We start from the raw sequence: 27,540 nt of genomic DNA on the forward strand, positions 1-27,540 counted from the left end.
GCCTTTCTTGACATGAATGCGGCGTTCCTCTGAGGGATGGGAACGGCTCTTGCAGCCCGTGCCAGAGGAGCAGGAGGGCGAGCGGTGGGGTGAGCTCCCCACCCAGCGCCCCACCATTGTGCCAGGACTGGGAAGGGCCCCAGTTAGGAGAGAGACTTTCCTGGAGGAGACACCTCGGGACTGGGAACGCTGCTGGAGACTCGTCCTCCAGCACCCTGTGAGGATCCATTAGCAAAGTGGCTTGTATTTCCCAGTGACCTTACACTCAAGGACCGGGAGAGTGAACGCTCGTAACTCGTTGCCTAACGATCAGCGCTATCGGAGGAGAGGGGCTGAGCTACAGCCTTCAACCAGCAGGTTGGCCGATCTATCTGCTCGCCATCCAGGTGCCGGAGAGAAGAAGAATCCATGGCCCTGAGCTCCCTGCCCGGCCCTAGAGCCCAGAGGAGGTAGCTGGCCACCGCCGGCGTGCCAGACGCCACTGCCGAGCCAGTGTCTGTGGAGTGATAACGATGGACAGTGCCGTGGTCCTTGAGGAGCATCCCTGGATCGCTTCTGAGATGGCGGAGCTGTGCGTCACCCTTTCCACAAAGAATTTGGCTAGGGAAAGAAAAAAGCTCTTGGCTATAGCGCAACTTCTGTATTCTCCTATTTATTAAATGAGCTTATTGCCAACATTACACCTACCTCTGCCCATTTAAAATGCAAGGAGCTCCAGCTCTCCCGCTGATGTGAATCAAGAGCACGCACCAAAATGCCAGTGAGTTATGCTGGTGTAAATCCAACTTGAGCCTTGAAACATGCTAATATCACATGTGAATTCACGTAAGTGCGTATGCAAGGGAAAACGAATGCAAAAAGAATGAGGTGGGACTGAAGATCTGTCCCTGCTATTTACTGAGTCCATTTGCAGGCATTTCAGTAGTGCTTATCACTGTCCTGTCCGGCTCTTGGCTTCACTTCTTCGCTTTTGAGAGGTATCTACTGAAATGGCAACGGAAATTCACCCAGTATGTTTGCATCATCTAATGCCTCTTCAGCGATATTGCTTTGGCTAATATAATACTGTTCATCCAATATTTTCTAAGAGTTGGAGACTAGAATGTGATCCAACAAATTTAACTCTTTAATCACTTAAGAAAGCTCAGTGAAATCAATGGGTAAAAATGCAGAATTTGATTAAGCATTCCATTAAGTTTTCATTATTTCTCTACACTGTTTGATACTCATTCATGTTGCTAATTACTCTTGCATTTTCCCAATTTCTATAGAATGCAATACGAAAAATAAAAACACTGACCATTTGTGGACTCTTCACAATAGCATTGTGCAATAACAAATGCACTCAGCATTTGTTACATGAAGTTACAGTTCAACAAACAGATGCAAGCATATCTGTGTGCGCATACACTGCCTTTACTCCACAAACAATTGAATATGATGGCTAAAAGAAAGACCATGGATATAAGTTTGTAAGGGTTGTTTTTTTTCCTCTATGATCCGGTCCAGGTACACAGTTTCACCAATAGTCAGTTGTAGACTTAATCCATGTGAAAGCATATCGGAACATAAGTTTGGCAAAGCACTTACTTGTACATATGTAATCTATAATCAGATAGGATAGTACTGGTATCGTTCCATTAAAAGCAAAATTCTGAACACTGGAGTAATTACATGGATATTTATTTAGTTATTGTTAGATATTGATTCCATTAATAAGGCCCTGGTTTCATGTAATAAATATTTAGCCACTGATAACTCTCTGCAAGATTTGAATGGTGCATAACAACCCTTGAACAAGAGAAGAAAATTACTTTTGGGAATCTGTATTTTTCCAGATATTCACTTTCTAGGGATAATGGAAAAAATCCATTTCCTAAGGACAAAGACACAACCTGAAATGTCTGACATAGAAATGGGAAAGAAGTAATTGGCATACCTGTGAAATTTGGAGTAGTAAACACATTCTGCTTTTTTAATTTTCTTTAGAATGGGAAAGGAGCAGAGGGCTTTAGATTATGCAAATACAGACAAATGTTAATTCACAATTGTACGTGGAATATTGGTTGAAACATCTATTTTTTCAGCTACTTACATTTAGCCAGAGGACCTCTTCTTTAGAAATAAAAATTAACCTCTGTTCTTTCCTGCATCTTTGCATGTCGTACCTTTAAGAGAATGAACCCACCCTGAACTCGATGCAGTTTGGTCTTTTCCTGCTGTAGCACGAATCTTGGAGAGATTATAACCAATTTAAGCAGGATGGGGGATTCTGTTTCTAACTAGCTACAAGCAAACCGCTAAGGAACCAGCAAGGGAAAATGAGAGGTATTCACAATAGTCTCCAGCTTGGATTACATGTATCTTGAAAGCACTAGCAGCAGATGCTTGTGGAAGTGATTATGCACTGGATCATATGCACATCCTTCTGGCGGCCGTCACCACTTAGGCGCATTTGTAGTGTAGGAAAAAAACCGTCCAGTTTACAGAAAAAGAAGCTCAAAGTATATTGCAGAAGGCACCAATAATCACAGAGTTGGAAGGAGCTCAGCAATCACTCTGCTGCGCAGGGGCCCAAGCCTGCGGGATCAAAACTTTAAACAAACCGCAGGATTATGGATCGTAGCCTTTCAGGGATTTCAACATTTTGCCGTACTTTCATTTCTAGACATAATGACACTTTTATTGAGAAAAGCACTCTTTTCTCCTTTTTTGGCTGACATAGGCTGTTACTAATTAGGGCAGTTTTCTGCATTTATGTAAATAGTAGTTCTAAAAGCTTTTGTTAAGTTATTTTACTCTGTCTAGCCTTTAGGCTGCAGACATCATTATACAGCTCCGCAGTCTACTTGACAGATCCTTAGACACATACAACAAATGGCTCTGGAGATGCCTGCACTATATCCCATGTGCTGCTGTTCTTTTTTATTTTAAAGAACTACAATAGAAGTGTTTGGGATTTTTTTCCCAATCAATTTATTGACGTTCTCTGAATTTTCAGTATGGGGTCTCTTATTAGTTTTGGTTCTGAGTCTGGATTCTTATTCTTCCAGGCAAGTCATTCTTTCCCTCTCTACGTGTTGCTGCCTTTTTCTGCTACTGAAAGCCTAGTAGCCTTCCTCCTGATTTCACTGAGGATCCAAGGAAGTGGCAGCAACTGAGGCTTCTGCAGCATGACTCTGCTTATTGCTTGGACTCACTGCAGGTCAGCCCTGACAGTGGGATTTCATCATTCGTCTGTACTAGGCTTCCAAGAGCATCTGCCAAGATGGCTAATCTGATTGTATGCTTCCACTGATACCGGTTATGGGGTTTCTTTACAGTTGGTTCTCCAGATGTGTAAAGGCTCCAATGTTACAGCCTAATACTCATTAAAAGCGGTAATTTATCACCTTCCTGCCCATTACATACAACAATATGATCTGCTGAAAGACAGGCAACATGGTATGTGACTTCTTTAATTCTTTTTTTTTTTTTTAAGAAAAACTACATAAAAAATAAATAGGGCAGCTTGAGTCTACACTTTTTAACAAAGGAAAAAGAAAATCAGTGAGGAGTCCTTAACTCCTTCAAGTTTTTGATCCCATTTTTCACCTGTAGGAAGTGTTTCGTTCAGGCAACATTTCTAATCGAAAGAAAACAAACCCTTCCCTCTCTTCTGTCCCAGTACCAAATATCTGTTGTTATCTCTAGTGCTGCCTCCAGCAATGTATCTGAATGCTCTCAGTGGAGGGAGGGCTCCGTGAATTCACACTAGACAGTAGTAGTGTCTATATGAAAAACTGTGGCTATAGCAATGACCTGCTGTTCTGGGTTAGTCACTGTTAAGTCAACCTCAAAACACAAGGGAGACCACATAAGTCCTTTGGGACAAGGCGTTTTGCTGTTTCACATCACCCTAGCGCAGGACTATCGCTTGTGGATGTTTTTGCAGAGCATACAATGCCAGGTGGAGAAAAATCTGTGCTTAAGAAGTAGTTGTTCTGTGAAAATCTTGCGGAAAGGGTTGAATTTATCCTTCCTAGAGATTATGAAGTAGACCTCCAACTGGACTCATGTCTTGTAAAATGTGGGAATAGACAGTGTATTTAGATTATTGCAGAGGTGACGCACATGCAGCTAACCAAGATGCAAAGAGGGAATAAACAATGACTTAATGCCATTCCTGTTTCACAGAGAGCCATAAATATGGGGAGAAAGCTGCTGAGTAAGGCACTAATGCAGCAAGTGGTAGAAATGAATCAAGAGGTAGTGCCACTTTTATAGGGCGAAAAGGGTTCAGGAACAGACTGACCGAGGAAAGAGATGGGGCTGAGATCAATCGAACGGGAACAGCCGCCTTGGATTAAGTGGCCATTCCCAGTGCAGCCAAATGCTATTAGTGAACCTATATAAGAGGAGTCATCTTTTATATGGAGAGGATGAACAGTGTGAAGAATCTTATGCAGTCTATGATTTTGCAAAGCTGTGGTGAACTGGATACCAAACAGGGATGCCAGTAGGCAGGAGCTTTGGAGATACCTGAAAGTGAGCGAAATCAAGCAGAAACCATTGCAGCCCAGGTTAAGATCACAAACAGTATGCAGAAATGAAGTGGGAAGCAAAGGTGACTTCAAAAACTATATGTGGACCTCCTCTTTTCCAGATCTGACCACTGGGGCTGGGTGAAAAAAGTCTCTGCAAAAGATTTTGAGCTTTCATGAAATTTCTCATCTGAATTGGGATGAAAACTAAACATCAGAAAGTGATGAGGGTACTAACAAGCTTCACTGTGCAGACCAGAAAAAACACTGTTTTTAAAATTGTGATTAATTTCAATCTTCATCTTTTTATTTTGCAAACCTTTTCAGCATAAATTAACTAAAACTGGGAAAATAACTTGCAGATTTTTCCATATAGAAACTGGCAAAACTGAGTATGTTAGACATTTTCAAAATTGACTTAAAAGCATTTTAAATTGAGGGGTTTGGTGTCTTGGCTTTTTTTTTTTATTAGACTCTTGTAGAGCATGATGTAATTTTTGACAACTCTTCATCTTCTGGTGTATTGGTTTTGTGTGGCAAGGTTTTGGTAGCGGGGGGGGTTACAGGGGTGGCTTCTGTAAGAAGCTGCTGGAAGCTTCCCCTGTGTTCGAGAGAGAGCCAATACCAGCCGGCTCTAAGACGGACCCGCCGCCGGCCAAGGCCGAGCCAATCAGCGACAGTGGTAACGCCTCTGTGATAACATTTTAAGAAGGAAAAAAAGTTGGGACAGGCAGAATTCGGCAGCCAGAGAGAGGAGTGAGAACATGTAAGAGAAACAACCCTGCAGACCCCCAGGTCAGTGAAGAAGGAGGGGGAGGAGATGCTCCAGGCGCCGGAGCAGAGATTCCCCTGCAGCCCGTGGGGAAGACCACGGTGAGGCAGGCTGTCCCCCTGCAGCCCAGGGAGGTCCACGGGGGAGCAGATCTCCACCTGCAGCCTGTGGAGGACCCCACGCCGGAGCAGGTGGGTTCCCGAAGGAGGCTGTGACCCCATGGGAACCCCACGCTGGAGCAGGCTCCTGGCAGGACCTGCAGATCTGTGGAGAGAGGAGCCCATGGAGCAGGTTTTCTGGCAGGGCTTGTGACCCCGTGGGGGACCCACGCTGGAGCAGTGTGCTCCTGAAGGACTGCACACAGTGGAAAGGACCCACGCTGGAGCAGTTCGTGAAGAACTGCAGCCTGTGGGAAGGACCCACATTGGAGAAGTTCATGGAGGACTGTCTCCCGTGGGTGGGACCCCATGCTGGAGCAGGGAAGAGTGTGATGAGTCCTCCCCCTGAGGAGGATGAAGCGGCAGAAAACAATGTGTGATGAACTGACCGTAAACCCCATTCCCCGTCCCCCTGTGCCGCTGGGGGGGGTTGGTAGAGAAGCCGGGAGTGAAGTTGTGCCCGGGAAGAAGGGAGGGGTGGAGGGAAGGTGTTCTGAGATTCGGTTTTCTTTCTCATTACCCTACTCTGGTTGATTTGTAATAAAGTGAGTTAATTTTCCCCAAGTTGAGTCTGTTTTGCCCGTGACGGTAAGTGGTGAGTGATCTCTCCTGTCCTTATCTCGACCCACAAGCTCTTTGTTATATTTTCTCTCCCCTGTCCAGCTGAGGAGGGGGAGTGATAGAACAGCTTTGGTGGGCACCTGGCATTCAGCCAGGGTCAACCCATCACATCTGGCCATACCCCAGCACTGTTTCATGGCAGAATTTCCCAGCTATCGCTGCTGGCTGTCGTATTGCAACAAACTCTGCCAAAGGCCCGGGTTCAACAGCACACAGGACTCTCGTTCAATACACACCTGACCCGGCCGTGCTCTCTGAAGTACGTGCCAGCTGGGCATCTCTTTATGCCAGGGCTCTTTCTGGTGGGCAGTGCTGCCAAGGCAGTATGAAAAGTGCTTTGTTGGAAGGGACGTGTGAGCCTGGTTCTTCATTGTGCAACACCTTAAAAACACAGGTGTAAAATAATGCAGTTTGCACTTGCCTCCTTAAGGTAAACGGCAACTAAACCAGTGTCTTCATTTTCTTTTCTTTCTGTCCCAGGGACATAAAGGCATGACTACTGTTTTATTCCTGTTTTGGTCACAGGTACCTGTGCTAAATAAGTTGGAATATTTCATTTGTTTCACTGGTAGTGTTTTTCTCTCCCGTTTCCCAGGTTTGAGTGACTTTACAAGGTGCATGGGAGGCGGTGAAGAATCAGGTTCACATAGCCCGTCAGATTATCCTTGTTTTTCCACTCACCAGTGAAGGTGTACCAAAGGCAGCCGAAGCCGGCTGCATCAGTGATACGCAACCTCACAGCCAAGTATAAATAACCCGTTTGTGTCGCTTTTGAGAAGTTTCTGAGGATTATTCTCTGTATTCTGAAAAGAAGAAGTGAAACCTAACAACCTGGGAAAGTGTGTGGTGTGGGGGAAGGAGGTCCCTGCCAGGTGGAGGTGGCTGCAGCCAGGCCCTGGGGGGGGTTGGAGAAATCTGTCAAAGGCAGCATCCCCTCCCAAATCCTGCCAAGGAGAAGGACCTTCTGAGCAGAGTGACATTCCACCAGCGTTCGGCTGCCACCGGCTTTCATTTTTCTGTGTTTTTTTTCCACCCGTTTTAAAACCGAAACATCACATCCAGCGGAAATTTAGCCTGTTTGAAAGGCAAACCTGAAAATGGGAAGGGGACCCCGGCCGCGGTGGGCTGTGACAGTGCCGCAACGCACTGGGCGTCTGCATGAGCCTTGCTTTTCCCTGATGGTACCCTCCGGCCTTGGGAAGGAGGAAAGAATTAACGGGACCGAGGGAACCAAGACAGCGATAATGTAAAGGTCTTCAGGTTCCCCAGCAGCATTTGGGGTATATACTGGGTCACTCCTGACCTAGCAAGGATCAGTGCCTTCAGCAGGGGGGTCGTGTGGGGAACACACGAACCCCGATGGCACCACCGGGCTCTGTAGCATCATTTGCACAGTTGGAGATCTCTGTGCCGTGCCTTCCCTCCCCGGGAGACCCCACGGATTTGCACATGTAAGGTAAAGGAGAGTTACCTATCCCCGTGTCTCAGAAAGGTGGATTCTGTTGCAAGGGGGTCACAAGAGCACAAATACTAGCTGGTAATAACAGAATCACAGGACTTGGAGATAAAAGGCTACCTCAAGGCAGGATCATTGACGTAACTGCACATACCTCATTCCTGACAGGCACTCACTCTTGCCTGTAGTTAAAAAATCACAGCTTAGGAAGTTTTCCCAAATGATGTGTGCCATATCTCCACCGTTCCTTAGTATTAGAAAGACTGTAACAAACATCTAGCCTGAATTGTCCTTGCTACAATTTAAGCTCATTGCTTGCCATATCCACCAAGGAAATCTGGACAGGGCAGTTCTCTCCTACTCTCTTTTTATCAGCCTCTTTCTGTTTCTGAAGAGTGTTACCATGCTTCTCTTCAGTAAGAGTACCATGCTCTCTTCTTCCTCACAGTAAATGCCAGTTTATTCAATCTTACATCATAAATCATGTTTTCACAAAAAGTGGGCCATATTTTTTACTTCACTTTTCCTATTTCTCCTTCATCTCTTTTTCCTTATCCTTTCTCTACCTGATGCTTCATCTGTCCCCAGCCCTTTACCATAACCTGATTCTATCCTTAATTATTTTCTCCTCTATCAATTTCACAACTTTGCAACAGGGCTTGTTCTGAATTTGGGTTTCTTCTGGTTCTGCTTTGCCTTCCTGCTTTTGCAAAGGATGATCCTAAAGTAGTGAAATATTGCCTGTCTCCCTGGTTAGAGGAGAAGCACAGACTGAGCACAACTTCACCAGCCAACAGCTCCTAAGCTGTAGCTCTGGCTTAGCAGCAGCTTCTCTTCAGTACAGCCCCAGGCAAGGCAGCCGACCTTGCCCTCGCTGTGAGCTTCTTGAGGGCTTGCATGATTTTTAAAATTACGGTAGTTTATTGCAAGAAATAGAAAAAAAACTAGCACTAGTCCGAAAATTTGAGCTAGTTTTGGATAAGTGTCAAGGTCTCCTAAGCAGCTCACATTTTTCTGGTCACAGGCAGTCTTTGACATCACTTTAAAGAACCACTCCAGAAATTGGAAGTTTATGTATGATAAGTGCTCAAGGGCTTCAGGGCTGTCATACAGCTGAGGGATACAAAGACAAAAAAGATTAGGTACTGTTATGTGTCTCACATCCACAAACCAGTATTGTCAGTCTTAATATTGAAGAGTCGTCCTGAGCTGAGGGGCTGTCGCAGGCTGTCGGTTTTTTTCTGTTTGTGGAGTTTTTAATGTCTTCATGCCAAAACCAGCTCAGGGGTATATTGCCCAGTATTGGACCGAAACACACGCAGTGCTTTCTGAACCTGTGTGTTAGATTCTCCAGCCACAGCTACATGCGCTTGAAAAGCAAAGTTAATGATTTTAAGTTAATCTAGGGATCTTTTTTTATGTAACTGATTGCAAGATAATGAATTCTTACAAAAAATTTCCTTTTGTTCATTAAAAAAATACTGTGTAAGAAAACACCAGGTCTGGATATTTTTCTGTTCAGTGCAAGCGACAGATTGTTGGCATTCCTGGGTAATTCTGCTCTCTGGCAAAGGAGTGCTTCTTATCAAGTGCTCTGATGTACAAGTGCCTGAGGGCTTGTTCACATGGCAAAATTCAGTGGCATTATTCATACCGCTCCACTGCAGAATATGAGTGCCCACATGGGAACTTGACAAGGGTATAATTATTTTGCTCTAGAAAAGTCCTAAGTACCTTCATACAGTTTCTCACCAGAAAGTTAGCTGTGGCACAGGTAATGCAACACACCAGAGAAAATGCATTTGGGGACATCAGAAAGGACTGCTTTGTATAAAAGAAACTCTTCACTTCTGTGACAATACATTTCCCTATTTGAGATTGTTTTTTCACACAGAGCACTCTGTCCCTACTTAAAAAAAAAATTATTCTACGGAGAAATTAAAACAAACACCATTCATGTACTTGTCCACACCCACCCACCCACTACTTTAATTATTGATACTAGTTTTGCTGCACTTACACTTTTCTTCTGTAAATGCCTCCTCACCCTGAGCACCGCACTCAGATGCTATCTGAGCAGTGACTACAGCTCTTGGTAAGCAAACGATGTGCTGTCTGCTGATGGAGAGGGCTAGCGCTAGCTCAGGAAAATAAGCAAGAACAGAATCCAGGTAATGTAAAACAATTTCACACTTGAAAGGATATTAACAGGAGGTGCTGCACCCGCAGCCATGAATTTCATTTGCATAGGAGAAAAACAATCTCTGTGCTGTAAATGTAATACGAGGGGTAGGAGAGATGGAAGAGAGAGAAAGAAAACGCAGACTGCCTCATACACAGCGTCCCTTAGCAGCGGCTGGGATGCGGCCCTTGCAGTTCTGCCTTTTGTGTCTACTCTGCCCTTTGCAGTTCTCGCTGCGTGACCCGAAGCAGGTGGTATAGCTCCGAGAGAGATTTCAGAGTCCTCTGGTGCCCGGCAGCGTCCACGTGCCCCGGCTCGGCACACTCCTGCACCGCCTTCTGCAGCTGCAGCTGCAGGGGGAGGGAAACCAACGGTCCTCTGAGATTTGGGGAAAACCAGCGACGGAATATTTTGTCACAGATTACCTGAGGAAAGGGAAAAGAGCAGACTGTTGTCTTTCAGGAGCCGCAACTAGAGCCCTGCTGCTTCTCCGGGACTGTAGCAAAATGTCATCCGAATCCAAAATGCCCCCCCCGCAGCCGTTCAAAGAGGAAGGTATAGAAGAGGAGCACCCACAAAGGCTACGCTCTACACCCTTCTTCTCAGACTGCTCTTGCACTTCTGCTTAACAAGCGGTGAGGTTAACGAGCTGCAGCTATGCCCCCCCAGCCTCTCTGCAGCGCCAGTGCCTCCCACCAGCAGAAGCGGGGCGAGCTGTAGGACACCTCACCCCGGGGCCGAGAGCCCCACGGACTCCTCTCTCCGCTACACCTGCGTACTACGTCTGCAGCGCGGGGAATCGCAGCCATAACCCCCCCGCTGCTTACACGTGGACAGCCACGACTTTGCCATTAGCGGAGACGGTAATGCTAATCCCCTTCTCCTACGTCCTTCGCTCTCCTATCGTCAGAGGCATTGGGCAAACAGCTACGCCACGAAAACACGGCAAATAAACACCAGTGAATATAAAGATCTGTTTGCGTGCCCCCAGACGGCATTTCCGAACGGGGCTGGCACTTACGTGGCCACGTTTAAAAACCTGACTGTCTTCATCTCACAGTCTTCTAGTACATACCGTGCATTTTATAGTCAATGTGATTTTAAAAGAAATGGATGCATAAAGCAGCTGTGTCTACTCACTTGCAAGTTGTTGTTGGCTCTCTGTGCTCCACATTTTCTGATTTTCAGATTGCATTTTGAAAAGCAATCAAAAAAATTACAGTCTTCGTCTCCTGTGCAGTTCTGTTCAAGGATGTCCCTCATTTTGGGTTCAAAAAAGGCCATATCCACATCGATGGCCACCACCTGTGGATCAAAACAACGCGTGAGAACTGGCACAGCACAGCCTGCGGGACAGGGCTGAGCCAGCGTTCTTTGCTGCTCGCTTTTGGAAATGCTGTGCTGAGAGCATCTGCCAGCAGGGAACTGGAATCACAATGAAAGGGCTTTATTTCGCTTGACTGAGCTGCAGTAGTCTTATGAATAACACTTTTTAAATGAAAACAGCCAATGCTTACGACACCAGGAAAGGGAAAACTATTTGTGGGCAGTATGTGTCCCTGGGGCCAACTGGACTGATTTGCCTTAAACTGGGACTATCTAACTTGAAGATTGATCTACTTGTCATTGCAGCTTATGCAGATGGCACCTCTACCTTTTAATTTTATGATGGTGCAAAATTATCCACAGGCCAGACGGTATCATTTCAAATTCACCATTCAGACTAAACCCCTGACTTTATCATTGTGGAGAGGAGCAGTGGGATGCACAGCTCCTTCAAACCTGCCATCGCATTCCGTGGGTTTGCGCCTGTTCAGCTGTAGAAAGAGATCCCTAAGGCTGTTGAAAGTTGGGACTGGCTTTGCCTGGTCCTGTTTGCGATCGTTTGACTCATTTATTGTGCACAGTTCTTGTTCTGCTTGTCCAGAAATACAGTCTATAACAGAGTCCAGCCAGAAGTTGGTCTCAGCAGAAAAAGCGAGGACTGAAGGGATCAATCCATTTTCTCACCCTGACACAAAGCTTGCAAAATAGTGAATATGCAGCACGAAGAGGTCTGCATTGCTGCTGCCCGTGCTAGGTTTGAGACCATTCTGGGAGTGAAGGGCTGTAGTCCCAGTTTCTGCCAGTGTCACTCCACCCATGAACACTTCACTTCTTCAAAAAATCACAGCAATAAACAGGGAAAGGAAGGAAGCCAGTAATGGGATGGCAGCTGCTTGACATGAAACAAACTGTGGGTGACCCCAGTGAACGCAGCCTGCCTTCAGCACGACGGATCAATCAGAGCTGCGCTTAAAACTTGACAGTCAGGGTCAGAGACGCTCCCTTGCAGCGGCTGACACACGTTTCCGTGGAGGGAAACGTCTGGGACCTGGGCGAAGCAGAGTTACTTGGGCTCAAACGATAGCCTTATTTTTAAGATTCGACCTCCCAAATAACAGGGGAAGCTGAACTGTGTGGCTGGAGCAGCAGCTGGATCAACCCCAGGAACTAAAGATGTCTGGTCTGGTAGAAGGCCAAATAAACCCTCCGCAGGCAAAAGAAAGAACACAGTCCAATCTTCATTTTATTCTACTCCTTTTTCCCCAGGGAAAAATCTTAGAGAGATGAGGCATAGCTAAAAAACTCAAGTATTTTTAAGCTTCTTGGAGAGCTTGATAATGATGACGTAGCCTAAGGAATTTCACACGTTTGGACAGGCAGGTTTTTTTCCTTTTCTTCTTTACTTTCTTAAGCTTTCTGCAGTTTTGCTGTTCATTTCTTTGGAGGAGAGACAGTAAAAGCGGTGCAGGGTTTCCCCAGTGCCGGGGTCACTGCATCAGCTCCCAGGTGGGGTCTCTGCCAGCACCGAGCACCTTTGACAATCTGATCAATTGCTGCGCTAGGAAAAACCGCCCTCGCTCCCAAACGTGCGGCTGCCAAAGGGCTCAGTGGTTTCACTGCCGTTCATCTGTTAGAAAAATGTGTGGGCATCCAGCCAGACCCTGTGAAGATAGATCTGGGTGACGCTCCACCTATAATCAGCTACATTTTGGTGGGGTTTGTTATGATTATAATTGATGATGAAGGTACCTAAGCAAATGCAGGAAGGACCCAGATTGGCTCCTGACCTGATTTAAAGTCATGTTTAAGGTGCTGTAATCTTTCTAGTTGTCTCCAAGGTGCTGGTAAAAGAGGAAGATCTCCAAGAGCACTGTATATTCACCCAGACCTCCTTCTAACTCTGCACCTTCTGTAGCTCCTTGGCAGCTTAAAATTCCCCTGGATGATCTACCAGGCAGTGATCTCTCCCCTCCGTGCTGCAGGAACAGCACGTGAAGGCTGGAGTGACGGCTGGAGGCTTATCCCCACCGTTTCAAAACAATCTTCAAAGTAGAACTATTGCACTCCAGGCACATTTCTTTGGGCATTAGCAGTCTCATTACTGGGATGAGGAATAGTGGTACTATTATGGATGTTTATTATTATCCTATACAGAGCACAAGAAACAAGCAAGTGAAAAAATTGCTTAAAACAAACATAAGGGACAAAGAGGAGGCTGCCTTGCTGTGTCCCTGTTCTGGAACTGGTTGGTAAAAACCCCTAGGGTTTCTGCTTCTCACTTTCCTTCCTTCTTCACCGATCAGAAGCTCCCTCTGTCGTGTGTCTCCTCCCCGCAGCTTTCTGAGCACGTGTATCTCCTGTCTTCCAGCCCAGTGGGGTGATAACAGGCGATACCAACGAGCTGTAAGTAATGGACAACTGGGAGAGCCATGTGTGAGGCAACTCATTTTTTTTTTTTTTAATGAATTCTCCTAGAAAATACTAAATTAGAGCACTTTCCTATACCAGAAGGTGACTGCTGTCTCTTTGGACCCCAGAAATCACAGGAAGATCCTGGAGAAGCAAGCCTCACCAAAAGGAATCGTAAGGGAAGACACATCCAGTATTCTTTCTCTTTTCCTAAATTAAATATCTTTTCCTGCAAGTAGGCTGTAAAACAGATGCTCTGGTGTGCGCTCAGCCACATGCAGTCACAGCCCTGCGTAACTGAAAAAGATGGGCAAAGCCTGCCTTGAGGAATCCCTGCCGTACCTCACTTTGCCTAAGTACTGGTACGCTTGTTTTAGCTTCTTGCTTTAGCTCCTCACCCATTCCCTGTTCAGCTGCTATACTGCACCTGAATAAACAATGGGAGGGAAGGGAAGGGTGAAGGGGAAGCACTCTAATTGCTCTTAATGGCTATATGCTTAGGCAATTTTTGTCTAGTGCTCTGAAGATGCGAGTGTTATATTAACACTCGGTGAGTACTGAAAATAGCATTAAAGTCCCTGAAAATGCTTTATAATCACTCAGAGTGCAGAAACTCCCCTGATGTCACTGCAAATTGCGAGCCTGGTTCAAACACATACTCACCACACAGTGCCTCCAGTCGGTACACACAATTCCCACCAAAACCAGTGGAATTTCTGTCCGCAGAATGAACGCAAGATACATGCAGCAATGTGGTGCTGAGCTACATCACTACTTAGAAAACATGCATAGCTATTCAGGTCTGAGTTACGGCTGTACAATGAAAAGGCAAAGAGTAACAGTACCAGGGAGTTTCATGTCGCTGTCCTTGGATCATTTCCAGACCAGATAAGCTGAACACTAAAGCACAAATGTGCGTGCTTGGATGTGGGGAGTTCCCCTTGTGTCAGGCCAAAGAATTCAGCCTTAGCTTTCACATTCAAGCAGTTTCTCCTTTCAGCATCACTACCAGAAATAGTTGCCGTGACTCAAATTACAGCTCCGTTTACAGCTTTTGAGATGTTCTTGCCTTCAGGAAGTATCCCTCACCACATCCAAGGGACCCTGTCGGTACCGGTGCCTTTAAGGACGTGAAACAACTCAGAACTGAGCAAGCAGTTCTCAAAACAAGCAGCAGGATTTACTGCTTTGAAACGTGGCTGCACATATTACAAAGACGAAAAGCAGTAGAGAATCTCCCCCGTCTCTTGTAAATGCATTGTTTTTGCAAAAACTTGGCCAAAAGCTGTACGAGGAGGGAAGTGTCATTTTTACACAGCCACTTTCAGACTAGAATTTGACCTCAAATTGCTGCAACACCACCCCAAAGACCCAACTTACCGTGAGATCATGCCTGATAGCGAAGTTTTCTGGTTTGATGTCACACAGGTGAAGTCGGTGAGAGAAATCGTTGTCAAAATGCTGCACCATGTCGAGAAAGCTGAGTGCAATGTCAATGATGGCTCTCACCCTGCTTCTGTGGCCAGCAAGGGAGGGACCGACCACGTTTTCCAAGGGAAAAAGAGTTTTGTGCCAGGCATGTCCAGCTGTAAGATACTCCACAGCATAAAAGTGTCCACAAGAGCCAATAATTCGTAGCACGTGTTTGCTGAAGTCCTGCAGCAAACTGAAGTAGATATATTCTTCCTGCTGGAGCAAGGACCACATGCTGGCCACCTGTGCTTTCCAACGTGGTCCCTTCTTCCTCGTCCACAGAGGCCCCATGGAATTGTTAGACAGTTCTAGCCCCAGGACATTTTTGACCTCCAAGGCTACCATCAGCAGAAGCTCTGTTTCAGGAATATCCTGTGTTTCCACCTCCTCTAGCATACTGAGATGCTGGTAGCTGGAGAAGATTTCCTTTTTGGATTTCAGGATGATGGGCTGGCCTCTCCAGTCAGCCTGGATGACCTTCTTACCTCTGTCATAGTAAAGGCAGTGTTTGTACACCAGCTTCTGTGCCACACACAGGTCTTCACAGAGGTCACCAGTCAGGGCTCCGCTGCTGTAGTCAAGACACTGGAGTGAAAGAGCAGAATATTCATAGCAGGACCATACACCCGTGGACCAATTATCAAGAATCAGCAATAGTCCTAAGCTCAAGAGTCTTGCAGCAGTCGTGGCACCGCAAGCACACACCTTCTGCAACTGTTTGGTTATTCAATGGTTTTTCAGAAGTCTCTAGAGACCTTTTACTAGGGCGAATCTTGCTTCAAAACAGGGATTCTTGGGATGGTAAAGGACAGGCTTTTGGGGGGCAGGGAAATGGACTAGATAACCTGTTACTCGTAAGTTCTTGCCCCATATGAATTCAGTGAGACAAGCTTTGAACACCGTTGGCTGTGCTATGTGAGATTCTGGGCTGGAACACTTTAAGGCACAGGAGATAACTTCCAGTGCAATTCAGGCCTTCTCTGGAAGGTTCAGGGCAGCATAACTTAGACATCCCCACTTAAACTACAGGAAAATCCACGGGTAGCTGGATGCTGAGACCTTCCGCAGCCGTGCGTGTTTCAACCTTGCACTCAACATGCCCTGAATGAAGCTGTAAGGACCTCCTTCTGCACTACCAGGAAACACAGAGGTTGCGCTCAAGGCCTCTTAGACCAAGATCTTTCAGAATTTTCAAATATGTAAATGCTGTAGGACAAAATTACGTTTCCAGGTTTTATAGGTACTTATCAGAAGTGACATTCTAATATGAATTAAATACTTTTTTTTTTTTTTAAATTGGAAAAAAATCAGCCCATGGAAACATGGGAACTGCTGCTTGATAGGTAAGTGGTCACTGCAAATTCGTACAAGAACTGCAAGGATTCCCTCACCAGTCCTTCCTTCAATCCATAATTGTTTCCATACCATCATTTTCAAAAGTGTAGGCAGTCGATATATTCCTACGGGCATTCAGAAGTGCAGCTGCAGGGACTGCTTTGGGCGAATCAGTAGAGGGGATGGTCAGAGGTCTCTGGTGAAAGGGGAATAGACTGTGGTGGTGTAGAAAGCCAAACATCTGGGAGGCGGCTTGGCAGTGTCAGCCGCCTTTGTTGCTTTCTGGCATTTGAACCTTCACTTAAACAAGTTGGCAGCTCCCCCTGCCTGTGGAGTACTTGCAACGGCTGCCTGACCCCCACCTCACTTGTGACTTGCTGTTACACACACAAGAAACATGATCATAAAATTCAAGTGATGTATTTTCTTAGGACAGTCTCTGTGTTCTGCACCAGAGGGATATGTTCTGATGCCAGGCAACATTCAGAGCCCAACCTTAAACAACACACTGGGGAGTGGGTGGAGGATGAAGCCCAAAATCCAGGAATGGTGATAAATTGACTGAAACAGCTCACTGAGGGCAGTTCAGACAGGCATAAAATTTATTTATACTCTGATGTTCTCACAGCCCCAATGAGAACATTCAATACCTGCACGGAGAGCCAGGTAGGCAAACTCTGAATGTCCTGACTCTGAGTCCAGGGTGGTGCGCATGTGTGAAACACACACATCTGCATCCACGTCTACATCAGGATGGTCAAGCAGACTCAGTGGGCTGTCCACAGACTTCAGAGCACGCAGATCAATGTTCTTGCTTTTGAAAATCTACCCCTATGAATGCAATACAAATTTATTTTCCTTTTTTAAGTAGGAACTGTAATTTTCTCAACAGAAGTAGTTTAGCAGTTCTTACCGTCTGGAACTCTAAGCGATTTTAGAAAGATGATTACAAACAGAAGGAATTTGGGGGGTTTTGTTTGGAGTGCAAGCATAATCACTTTTTAAATCATTGCTCTCCTATTGAGAAGACCACAACCTAACTCTTCTTCTACTACAGTGAGAGAATATAGGACTTAGTTCTGTAACTGGGGCCACATGGGTGAACACTTGCCCCATGGACACTTTTACTGTGGTCCATCAAGTTCACTCTTACAGGGTCTGTATGCATGAACCTCTTGCATCTAGAAGAACACATGCCCAGAGGACCTGCAGTCAAACATGTGAACATGCAGCTTATTTTCCTGTGTTGCCATCACGTCATTCTTAATGGCATTAATGAGGAAAAGTAGTTGTGGAAAAAATAGTCTCACTTACATTTCCCAGACATAGGAGATGAGTCATTTTTGAACCTGGCTGCTGTTTAGGACTTGTCTGCTCTTCCAGTTGAACCCATAAATCTTTGATTATTAACCTAGTATCTGACAAACAGTCTCAGAATCTGATTCTTCTTACACTGAACTTGCGTGGTGTTTTGCAAACGAGGATCTGTGTAACAGGACTTGACCAAGGAGTTACTGGTCTCACAGTGATGAAACACAGGTCAGCCTTCCAGAAGTAACATTCTCTGCTGGTCACCAATCCAAGCAAGAATTTCAAAAAGGCTTCCTCAAATAAGCAATCAAGAAGTATGAACAATTTTCAAGCTGTCTCTCTTTACTCACAGAAGGTAGTGAGCAGTGAGTCACTCAATGGCTTTAAAATTCTCCTCAGACTCCTGTTCATTGTAACCTAGAAGGTCAGCAAATACTGACTGCACCTTCATGCCCTCACTACCCCCCCCCCCCCCCCCATTATTCCAACCTTTGGTGTTTTTTATGCCATAAGTATAGTACACTAAGTAAGCTTAGCTCCCCAGCCCTCCCACTTTAATCCTTATTTTTTCAGCCCCTGGATGATTTGTGTGTTTTTATTCCCTCCCTGTTTCTTCTCTCCATTTTCCCCTCCACCAACCTTAGAAGGACAGACATCAGAACTGAATGCTGTTGTCCAGTGCCACAAAGACAGCCAACAGCCCTTCCCTAATTCTCTTTTTTGGAGACATTCAGGGATTGTATTGGCCTTTTAGGCACAGTCTGTACTGGTAGTTCATGTTGAAGCAATTATTTGACCCCTACGTCCTTTTCAAAGTCATACAGTTTTACAAGACACTTTTCCATCCTATTGGCACAGCTTGTACTCTTGTGTACACCCCTGCGTACTATCTTGCATTTTACTGTATTAAAATACATTTTGGTGGACTGAAAACATGTAACCAGGTGATTCAGATTACCCTGCCATGAAAAGATGGTCTATTTATTATTTTCCAACCCAGGAACCTTTGCACTAACTGCAGACTTCGCCATACAAGATTTTATATCGTCACGATGACTGCTGGTAAAAAGAAGAATCAATTCCCCAAAGAAATCTTCCAGAAAGGGTCCTTCACACTGCCATCCCTGTCTTAATGACTGCATTTTGAGATCTGTCGATGAGACAGTTTTAAATCTACCTAATGAGCGCCCTTTGAATGCCACTAAGTGCCAGATTTTTTAAACTAAAATATGAAAGTGATACTAAGCCAAAAGCCTTACAGAAAAGCAGCTATACTACACAGAAATGAAAACACAAGCATGGTCTGGGCTCGCTCATCTGTTTCTGTTTAAAATTGGCTACATAATTTTTAATATCCTTAGTACACTTATCAAGATAAGTTAAAAAAGCTGGGGTTAAATTCCTGTAAAAGTTTAAATTAACATAAACCCCACTAGGGATGTATATAAATTTAAATAACTTACTGTACCACCATCACTTTTGTGTAGATCAGGCCTGAGACTGAGTCCTGCCTTGTTATCAAATACTTCTCCTCTGTAAATGCAATACTCAGCAAGGTTTTGGAAGGCACCAAAATTAATTGATTTCTCCAGAGAAAAGAGAAATTGATTGCTATGATTTAGTGTGTTCAGTGTAAATGAAGATGAGACCTGTGTTAGGAAAGAGTAAGTGGTTTTTTTGAGAGTTAAAATTGGTCTCTGCAAAATGTCCAGTGCTACTTCAGCCTTTCCAGTGCAGTACACATCTGCACAGATGCATATTCTGCTCAGGAGAAGGAAATAAGCCTTCAGAAATACCACTCGCAAGGGTATACAACCGTGCAGTTTTCACCCACTTGCTTAAAATAGCTCATCTTATCTCCTACTGAAAATATGACAGATGACTAGTAAAACAGTTTTTCTCGGAAGTCAAATTTTGCTCAATAAAAGCCGTGAGACTCTAGCTATAAGATTATTTGTTTCATAGATAAATTGCACTTTCTATTACTGCAAAACTCATGCCGTGCTCCGAAGATGAATGAAGACTTATTTCAGGGCTGGTAAGATGAACTCATTTTCTAATCGTTCCACTAGAAGGACGATCCCTTTCTAACTTCACTCGGGACAACTGTCGCTTACAAACCTTAACGATACTCCTGAAGACTCACCTACAGAAACAGATGAGCACAGCAATCTCAGGTACCCTTCCTCTGGAGGGAGGGTCTGAATCTGAGCTATGCCCCAGTGACAAGAGACAACTTTCCAACCTTGTGCCTGAAATCTGATCCCCGCCTGAGCTTTTGAAGTCACGCCTAACGCTCTACAAACTGAAGAACAGCAACAAGTCTCTGTCCGTTTACACATCCGAGTGTGATGGCAAGGGCCTGGACCTCCCCGAGCTTGGTGGCTCCTTGCACCTCCATACCCCTGTGCTCTTCCCAGCCACGTAAGGAGCAGGCAGGATTCACTCCTTCAGCTTCAATCCCGAGCCCAGCTGTACTTCAAGCTGACTGCTGGGGTGAAGAAACTGGATCTTGCTGCCATTAGAACCACGCTGTCAGCACCGCTGCCTACGGCTTCTCTTCCTTTATTGGACAGAATTTAGGGAAAATCTATGATCAGTTTTTGCTTGCTGCAGTAATAGGTCATTTAATTTCCATTAGGATTCCTCCCTTCCCACCTAACCATTGGCACTACAAATCCCTTAATTAAGAAACAGAACTGAACTCAAAACATTAACCCACGCTGCTCCTCTTCTCAAGTGTTTCCTACACAATTCTAAGCCTGTTTCCTTCTCTTCTTTTTTCTCTTTTCTTTTCTTTTTTTTTTCTTTTTTTTTTCTTTTCTTTTTTTTCATGGAGATTTTAATGAATATTTGCAAATCCTTTCTGGAACTTTGAATAACTACATCTTAAATGCCAGCCCCCGCCAGACGTAAAGGAGGCGTTACAAGCTGCCCGACATTTCTGAAAGACGACTTTTGCACAGACACCTTTTCGGCTCAATTAAAAAAAAAACAAAACCAAACAAAAAACCAAACTCCCAAAACCCAAACCCAAACCAAAACAAAAAGCCGGCAGGAAGGTTGTTCCCCCCACCTCTTCGGAGTACTTGCCCTTTCCAAAGCCCCCGGGGCAGCGCACCCTCCCGCCCCGCTGCCTGCACCTGCCCTCGCCCCGGGAAGGGAAGGGAAAAGGGAAGGGAAAAGGGAAAGGAAAAGGGAAAAGGGAAGGAGGCAGCCGCTCGCCCGCCGGCCCGGGCGCACCGGGGACGCGCCGGTGATGCGGCACCTCCGGGGGGACGGAGCCGGGCAGGAGCCGAAGGCGGGCGCCCGGTTCATGGCAGCCCCGAGGGACTCGCAAGCCCCCGGGGGGATGCCCACTCCCCTCTCCGCGTCCCGCCGGGACACGTACCAGCCTCGCCAGGATCCGGTGGCTCTTCTCGTCCGTGCAGCGCTCGGAGAAGACGCTCCTGTGGAGGACGAAGAGCAAGGCGCTCACCACCAGCCAGCAGGCAGCCCAGAGGAGGAGGAGGAGCAGCAGGGTGCATCGCCGCCAGATTTTGAGCCGCAGCCGCTTGAAGCCCGGGATGCCCCTCATCGTGGCGTCCGGGCTGCCTTTGGGCCGCCGCTTCAGCCGCTGCGACCCCCAGCCAGCGGCGGCCGGGGGCTCCGCGCTCCCCCACTCCCACGCCGGTCCCGCTCCCCGCCGGCGCCCATCGCCAAACGCCCCCGCCGCAGGGCTGCCCGCCGCCGCCGCCGCCCCGCTCCCGCTCCCGCTCCCGCCCCCTCCCCGGGCCGGTGCTGCCCTCCCGGAGCCCGGAGCGCCCCTTTTTGAATTGAAGCCACGTAGTTCCGCCGGCTTTTGTCCGCTCTCCCCGGTGCCAAGCGGCCCCTGCGGTCTCTTGGCGGCTTCTGCCCCCCCCCGCCCCAATCTCTGTTCCCCGCTGAGTTTCTCACCCGAGAATAAAAACGGGGGGGGGGGGGGGGGTGATGGAGGCTGCTGTGGGAACCCTTCCCCACCCGGGCGGCTGCCCGACTTTTTGAAAGAGGCAGCTTGGAGACGGACGGCTCCTTCTGGCGAAAGCTTCGCCCCCCCCCCCCCCCGTCAAATGGGGGGGGGGGGGGGGAAGTTGTTTATTCTTCTTCAGTTTTATCCGCCCGGGGCTAGAGGAGGAAGACAGAGAAGCGACTCCCGTGCCCGTTCACTAACGCCGAGCCCCCCCATGCTGGGTCCCCCCGTGCTGACCCTCCAGCAGCTTCCACAGCCTCCCCCGGCCGCGGGGTGCGGGCTGCCCGGCCCCTGCCCGGCACCCCCGTGTCCCGGCTCCCTCGGCAGCCGGTGGAGAAGGCCGGCGGAGCGGCCCCACTGGTGGCATTGGCGAACCAGGGCAGGCTGGACTGGGTGCAAGGGTGCTGGGGGGGGGGGGGGGGGTGTAAATCGCCCCCCTGCCCTGTGGCAGAGAGAGCGTCTGTGGCTACGTCCCTCCGTGCGACGGCCTCTAATATATTTGACTTTGTTCTCGTCTCTGAGGGGTCAAAGACCCAGATGTTTGTTCCTGTGCAGCGAGCAAGATCCTGGCACCCTTTCCTCAGGCCAGGTGCAGATGCTCACTGTCCCCGTTTAGACCACCGCATTCACTTTTTTTCTCCCTTGACTCCCGCTTACTTGATAGCATCTCGCCATCACGGTTTTCAAAGGGAAAATTCATATTTTAAAGTACAGCCCAATGTAATAACGGTATCTGATTCAGGTTTACTGCCAGATATGATTAAGAAGGACCAGAAACATTTTCTTTGCCTTGTATGGATGGTTACTTCAGGCTACTTGATAGCCCACAGCAGGAAGATGAATTGCAGTTAATGAAACCACTCGAAGGGTAAATTATTTACCCAAATGAGTCAGAATAGCAGAATCTGGCCCATGGATGGAGCACTGCAGAATAATTCAATAGACTTATTTTAATGTGCACCTTGTGTAAGTTGCTCTGGTGCACATTTTGCTAGTAAATGAATTAATGTTAAAAAGGGAAAGTTCCCTGTTGGAGAGCTGGGTTCAGGGATATATGTCCAACTTAATGAAAAATATCTTCCCGTACAAGTCGCTAAAAAGGAAGATGTGTCTATTGACACAATCGAATTTTACCTCTCAGCACAGCGAGGGGACGAGCACAGGTGCAGCAAACTTGCTGCTAGCCACACCTTTTGCATGGTGAGCACAGTTCTCCCCTACATGGCAGAGCAGGGCTTGAAATGCAGCTTCTAAGTAGATGGCAGACTATGGCAGAAAAGAAAATGGAAAGATAAAAATATTGCTGAAAATACTACAGCTTTCTAGAGACTGGCAGTGGGGAGGGGGATGCAAGAAAAGCAAAACCACTTTCATCTCCAAAGAGTCTCAGAAGCAGAATCGTTATCACTAGCCACATCTTCTATCGTTAATGTGTTTTGCTCTCTCTCTCTCCGCCGTCTCATTTCTTCACCTGCAGAGCCTGTCTTTGGCCATCTTTTTTTTATTTGCTTTTTTCCCCCCTGGTCCTTTTACGGAGAGGAAGCTTCCTTTTGAGGCACTGGCGACAGAGTCTGTTTCTTGGGAACATAGCAAGCAGGAAAGACCGACAGGGCAACTAGGAACAGAAAACTTTTGCTCCTATTTCTCAGTCTGATATGAAATACTTTCAAGAGCTGACCCTCAACAGTTTTGGGTTTCATTTGGAAATTTCTTGGACAAGAAGTGAGGAAGGGCAAGAGGGAGAGCTGCTTAGCCATTCCCCTGTAGGAAGTACCAGCTGGGCTTGAACACAGCCAACCATCACCAGCTGCTGCTCCCACCTCGGAGGAAAAAACTGCAGATCTGGCATACCGATGTCTGGAACAATCCTGAGATGGAGGGAAATGTGCACCACATGGAAGAGGGGCATAGATGGCAGGGGAAACTCAAGCATCAGAATATCTCCCTACCGCTCCGTCCTAAGCTGTCTGGGTAATAGTTTAGGCATTACCAAAATTATATGCGTTTTACACTTTATTTTTTCAAGTCTGGATCTTGACTTCCCTGTGTGTCGGCATTCTCCAAAGGATGTTATGTATTATTATTTCATGTCCATGAAATTCTGTATATGTATCATTTGTGTTTTAACGGTAGTTCTGAAAACAAATCTTAATTACTCCTGACTTTGAGCTAGGAACAAAGTATGGAGACTTCAGATCTGGTTAGGTGTCGTGGCTGAGCTGCTCTAATTGCTACTGAAAGAAACAAGCATGCTCCCTCCTCCTCCTCCACCGTCACCTCCCTGTTTTCCTCTTGGTCTTGCCTGCCTAGTCCAGTCCTTTCCCTCAGTAAAGTTTACTCAACTCACTAACAGGGCAGAAAACTGTAAAGCTGTTCTTTGCTGAGATTATTTTCAGGCAGGTTAGGAAGTCCCGAGGATGCCGCCAGGCACGCCGGTAGAGCTGTTGCAGGGAAGCGCGTTGCAGGGCCAGGCGCTCCGGGATGCTGGAGGCAGAGCGGTCCCACTGGCTCCGCTCTATTACGTGTCTGCACCGTAAGGATGCAACGCGATATTACGGAGAAGGTGATCTAAATGGAAACGCTTGCTGAAAGGAAAAATCCTGTCCCTGTTTTCAGCCCAGCCGTATGCTTCCACTGCTTCCTTGGCAGCTGGGTCAGGGCAGTTAGCCCAGCAGGCAGCACCTGTAGGTTTCCGAGTGCGCTTTTCATTTCTTCCCAAGGTACCAGCTAAAATTCATTGGATTTTGGGGTGTGTAAGGAGACCGCATCCTTCTTTTTGGTTTGGGAACAGCTGCTACACATAGCAAGTGCAATTCTACCTTTAACATACAGGTGTCTGCTGCTTTGGAATTATGGAATAAGAAGAAGTAGACTAAGAGAATAATAATAGTTTTTAATATAGTTTCCATAGAGTTTTTAATAGTTTTAATAAAAAAATAAAAGTACGGGGTGAAAGGAACCTAAGGATGCAAATGCAAGTTGCGTGACACTCACAGTAGACTTGTTTACCAGTTTTATTTTATGGTAAATCCCACAGGAGGTATTTGCAGGGAATAAAGCCCTGTATTCCCAAAAGATTTTGATACAGCTTTCAGACAGGGGAAAGGGTTTGTATCGAGTTGTTCAGTCTCTGCACTTCCACATATCCCAGTGACTTTAGTGGGAGTGAAACATTGGACAAGTCTGGTAAATATATGTCTGTGTGTACACATACCTTCTTCATGTATGTATACATACACACATATACATAGACATCTTCAGAACAGATCAGGAATTGACTCGGAAAGCTTGGATTCAGGAAAAGATAAAAGCCTAGGTGCTTTAGGATCAGTGGGTTTAGCCTTTAATAATGATCTGTTGCTAGCTGCAAAATTCAAAGCTAGTTTTAGATTTCCCTAAACCTCAAGCTTCTTCAGACTAACTCTTCAGAGTCAATTCTAGTCCATTCTCTGTAAAATATGTATCTAAGTGTCTTTCTGTCCCATGGCAATTTTCCCTTGAAAACAACCCTCTGCATCAGAGAAACTTTGCTTCCTGTATATATTAAACTGTGACTATTTCATGTTGCATTCCTGTATTCCTAAAGGAAGCTATATTCCTATTCTCACTTTAACTGAGAATTAAGCTTGATGGAAATTAATTAGTGAAAGTTGAATTAAAGCAAGTGAAATCAAGGGCAGTAAAAATAATCCTGGACTAACTGTATTAGTCCCTACCCAATTAGATTGCCACAACGTTTGAATTACTGTTTAGAGCACGATGACGACATCAAGCTGGCCTCCTCTTCATCGCTGCGTTGGGCACGTCACAAAATTGCGCATCGCTGGTGGCGGTTCAGAGCTGGAAGAACCACAGGCTTCGGCGGCCAGGAGCGAGACGCCCTGGCACAGCCAGGTAGAGGAGCGTGGCGTGGTGGTGTGTACCTGTGCTGCCTACCTACGCGTGGGCTCAGCAGCTCCTCGAGCCAGGACCGTGAGGAGTCCTCAGCCTGAGGAGCTGCTGAGCCCACACGTTTCTCGTTGCCTCCAGACACAAACCGCGTTGCACAGGCTCAAGTTGTGTTAGGCTGTTAGTCCTTATTTTCCTAATTACTTAGCTCTTTGTGAGAGTTTAAAAGAAAAAAAAAAGAAATCAGTCATTAAGAACTACCTTGGCACTCAAGTTAATGAAATGTAAAACCGGTTCATTAGGAATTATTGTTCTGTTTGATCGATTTCATCACCTTCTGTCGTTAGCACGAGGTTGTCCATGGAAATAGGGTACGTTTCTGGCTAATCTTCCACAGGGCACACGTGAATCTCCTATTTTCCTGCTAGAAGCTCAGGAAACTTTCAAGTGCTGTTCAAATCTACTCTGAAAATATATTTTAACGTATAAATATTTCTTTCTGATTTCCTGTGGCAAAGTTGAGTTACTGAAAAACATCACAAGGTTTGACATAGGTTTGAACATGTCCTTTAGGCAGTGAAATTCCCCTGCAGAGTACTGAGTCTACCAAAGGAATCCAAATGTATTTTCTCATTTATGCCATTAATCAAAAAGAATATGTTGCAAACTACTCACAGAAGTTTTATTGCACCAGCGTGCAGTGAGTTTATTGGGTCACATTGCAAACCAGAAGCAGAAAAATGGCACAATATAAAATGCAGAGTATAGCTTTGTGGACAAGGGAAAAGCCTAGAGTAATTCACTGATTTAAACAACGGAAAGTATTTAGACTGAAAAAGCTTTCCCATGTATATATAGAATAAAGAATTTGTAATATATTTTGCCCTGTTTGCTTTTTACTTACAGCAGATATTTCTTAGGCATAGTTGCTCGTGAAAGCCAAATATATTTATTTTCTTCTTCCCTTTTACCACTTTCTAGCTTCCACACTGAAAATTTTAATTGTCCTGCTCTTCTCATATATCCCCTTCTAAATAATCTCTTTATTAATCTCATGCCTATTTTCCCTCTCCTCTGGAAACAGTATCATCTGGAGAAGCCGGTGAGATACCTTGGCAATGACTGTGGCAGACTGCGATTTACTTGTAATTCTTAGGATTAGATGGAAGAATCAAGATGTAAAAATGTTTTGGAATTTTTGTCCACATATCAAAAGCCATGCCTGACACAGCACTGCCCATTGCTTCTCTGCTACATTCTTTGTCTATTCGTGCTACCATTCACCAACAGGAAAAGATAGCTTAATTAGCTGTAAGATGAAGCTTAATCAGTTTATAAGTGGTATTCTCTTTGCCTGGGATTGGAGTCAGTAACTTGAGAACAATTTTTCTAGCCTAGGAGGATGCTCTCCAATGGAATCTGCTGCTGTGTGGCACATTGTACGGCTGTCCACAGTGTGTGAAAGGGGGAACAAAGAAGGGAAAATGCTGCAATTCTTTTCCAGTCTTTCTGTATGCAGTTTCTATTCTTTGCACCAAGTTCAGGCCAAGTGATTTCATTATGCCAATACTGAATCTGGCTCTTTGCAGCCTCCCTTTATGAGTGTCTGAAGCAATTCCAGAAATATTTTGAAGTTGCACTAAGGTTATATAGAAAGAAAAAGAACCCCACCATCTAATAAGCTAATTCCCTGTGGCCTCTTGCATTGTGCTGTTATTTACATGAGTGATCTAAAGTCATTTAAACTGGCGGGTTATTTTACACAATATACATATGGCATTCACAGGGCTGTGATCATTTAGGTATGTGGTAGCTCAAAAGAGTCAGAAAGTTAAGTGTCATCTTTCCTAGTACAATGACTAGATTATACATTCCACTGTATGAAGAAGACGTTTAAATGGCTGCTACTGTCAGAAAAGTTACCATGTTGTCATATAGATTAGAATCAGTCCAGCACTATGGCTGCAGACTCTCTGAAATGAGTTTATGTTAGGAATTTGCATGAGGCTGATTTTAAATTTCTTTCACTGGCAAGAGTGGTCTAGGATAGCCAAGGCCCACCCACTTGCATCTTGTTATGCCATAGATTTTAAAATGC

The 27,540-nt window shown here is 45.8% G+C and overlaps 1 protein-coding gene across 3 annotated transcripts; it reads right to left on the reverse strand.

The window, feature by feature from the left end:
* Positions 1-1,399: 1,399 nt before the first annotated feature.
* DIPK1C (divergent protein kinase domain 1C) lies at positions 1,400-21,640 on the reverse strand. Of its 3 annotated transcripts, none has more exons than XR_003923136.1 (5): positions 20,958-21,299; positions 14,828-15,505; positions 10,853-11,017; positions 6,338-10,137; positions 1,400-4,911 (listed from the first exon to the last, which is right to left on the reverse strand). XR_003923136.1 is itself a non-coding variant. In XM_030012626.2 (5 exons), the coding sequence occupies exons 2-5, from the start codon at positions 17,594-17,596 to the stop codon at positions 9,922-9,924; spliced, it is 1,086 nt and encodes a 361-aa protein (XP_029868486.1). In that variant the 5' UTR covers positions 17,597-17,983; positions 20,958-21,025; the 3' UTR covers positions 6,352-9,921. The 3 variants fall into 3 exon arrangements, 2 of the variants coding, with proteins under 2 accessions (XP_029868486.1, XP_029868485.1); XM_030012626.2 differs by lacking the exon at positions 1,400-4,911 and adding an exon at positions 17,570-17,983 and having other exon boundaries at positions 6,352-10,137; positions 20,958-21,025; XM_030012625.1 differs by lacking the exon at positions 1,400-4,911 and having other exon boundaries at positions 6,352-10,137; positions 20,958-21,640.
* Between the last annotated feature and the right edge of the window lie 5,900 nt (positions 21,641-27,540).

Source organism: Aquila chrysaetos, chromosome 4 (genome assembly GCF_900496995.4).
Source record: "Aquila chrysaetos chrysaetos chromosome 4, bAquChr1.4, whole genome shotgun sequence".
In the NCBI taxonomy this organism is placed as follows: domain Eukaryota; kingdom Metazoa; phylum Chordata; class Aves; order Accipitriformes; family Accipitridae; genus Aquila; species Aquila chrysaetos.

Bases quoted from the DNA above. Each gene is read 5' to 3' on its own strand.
- DIPK1C (XM_030012625.1), bottom strand. From the start codon at position 21,143: ATGAGGGGCATCCCGGGCTTCAAGCGGCTGCGGCTCAAAATCTGGCGG. The intron at 15,506-20,957 runs GTACGTGTCCCG...CTTTCACTCCAG, and splicing joins ACCGGATCCTGGCGAGGCTG to TGTCTTGACTACAGCAGCGG. The intron at 11,018-14,827 runs GTAAGTTGGGTC...TTTGATCCACAG, and splicing joins CTATCAGGCATGATCTCACG to GTGGTGGCCATCGATGTGGA.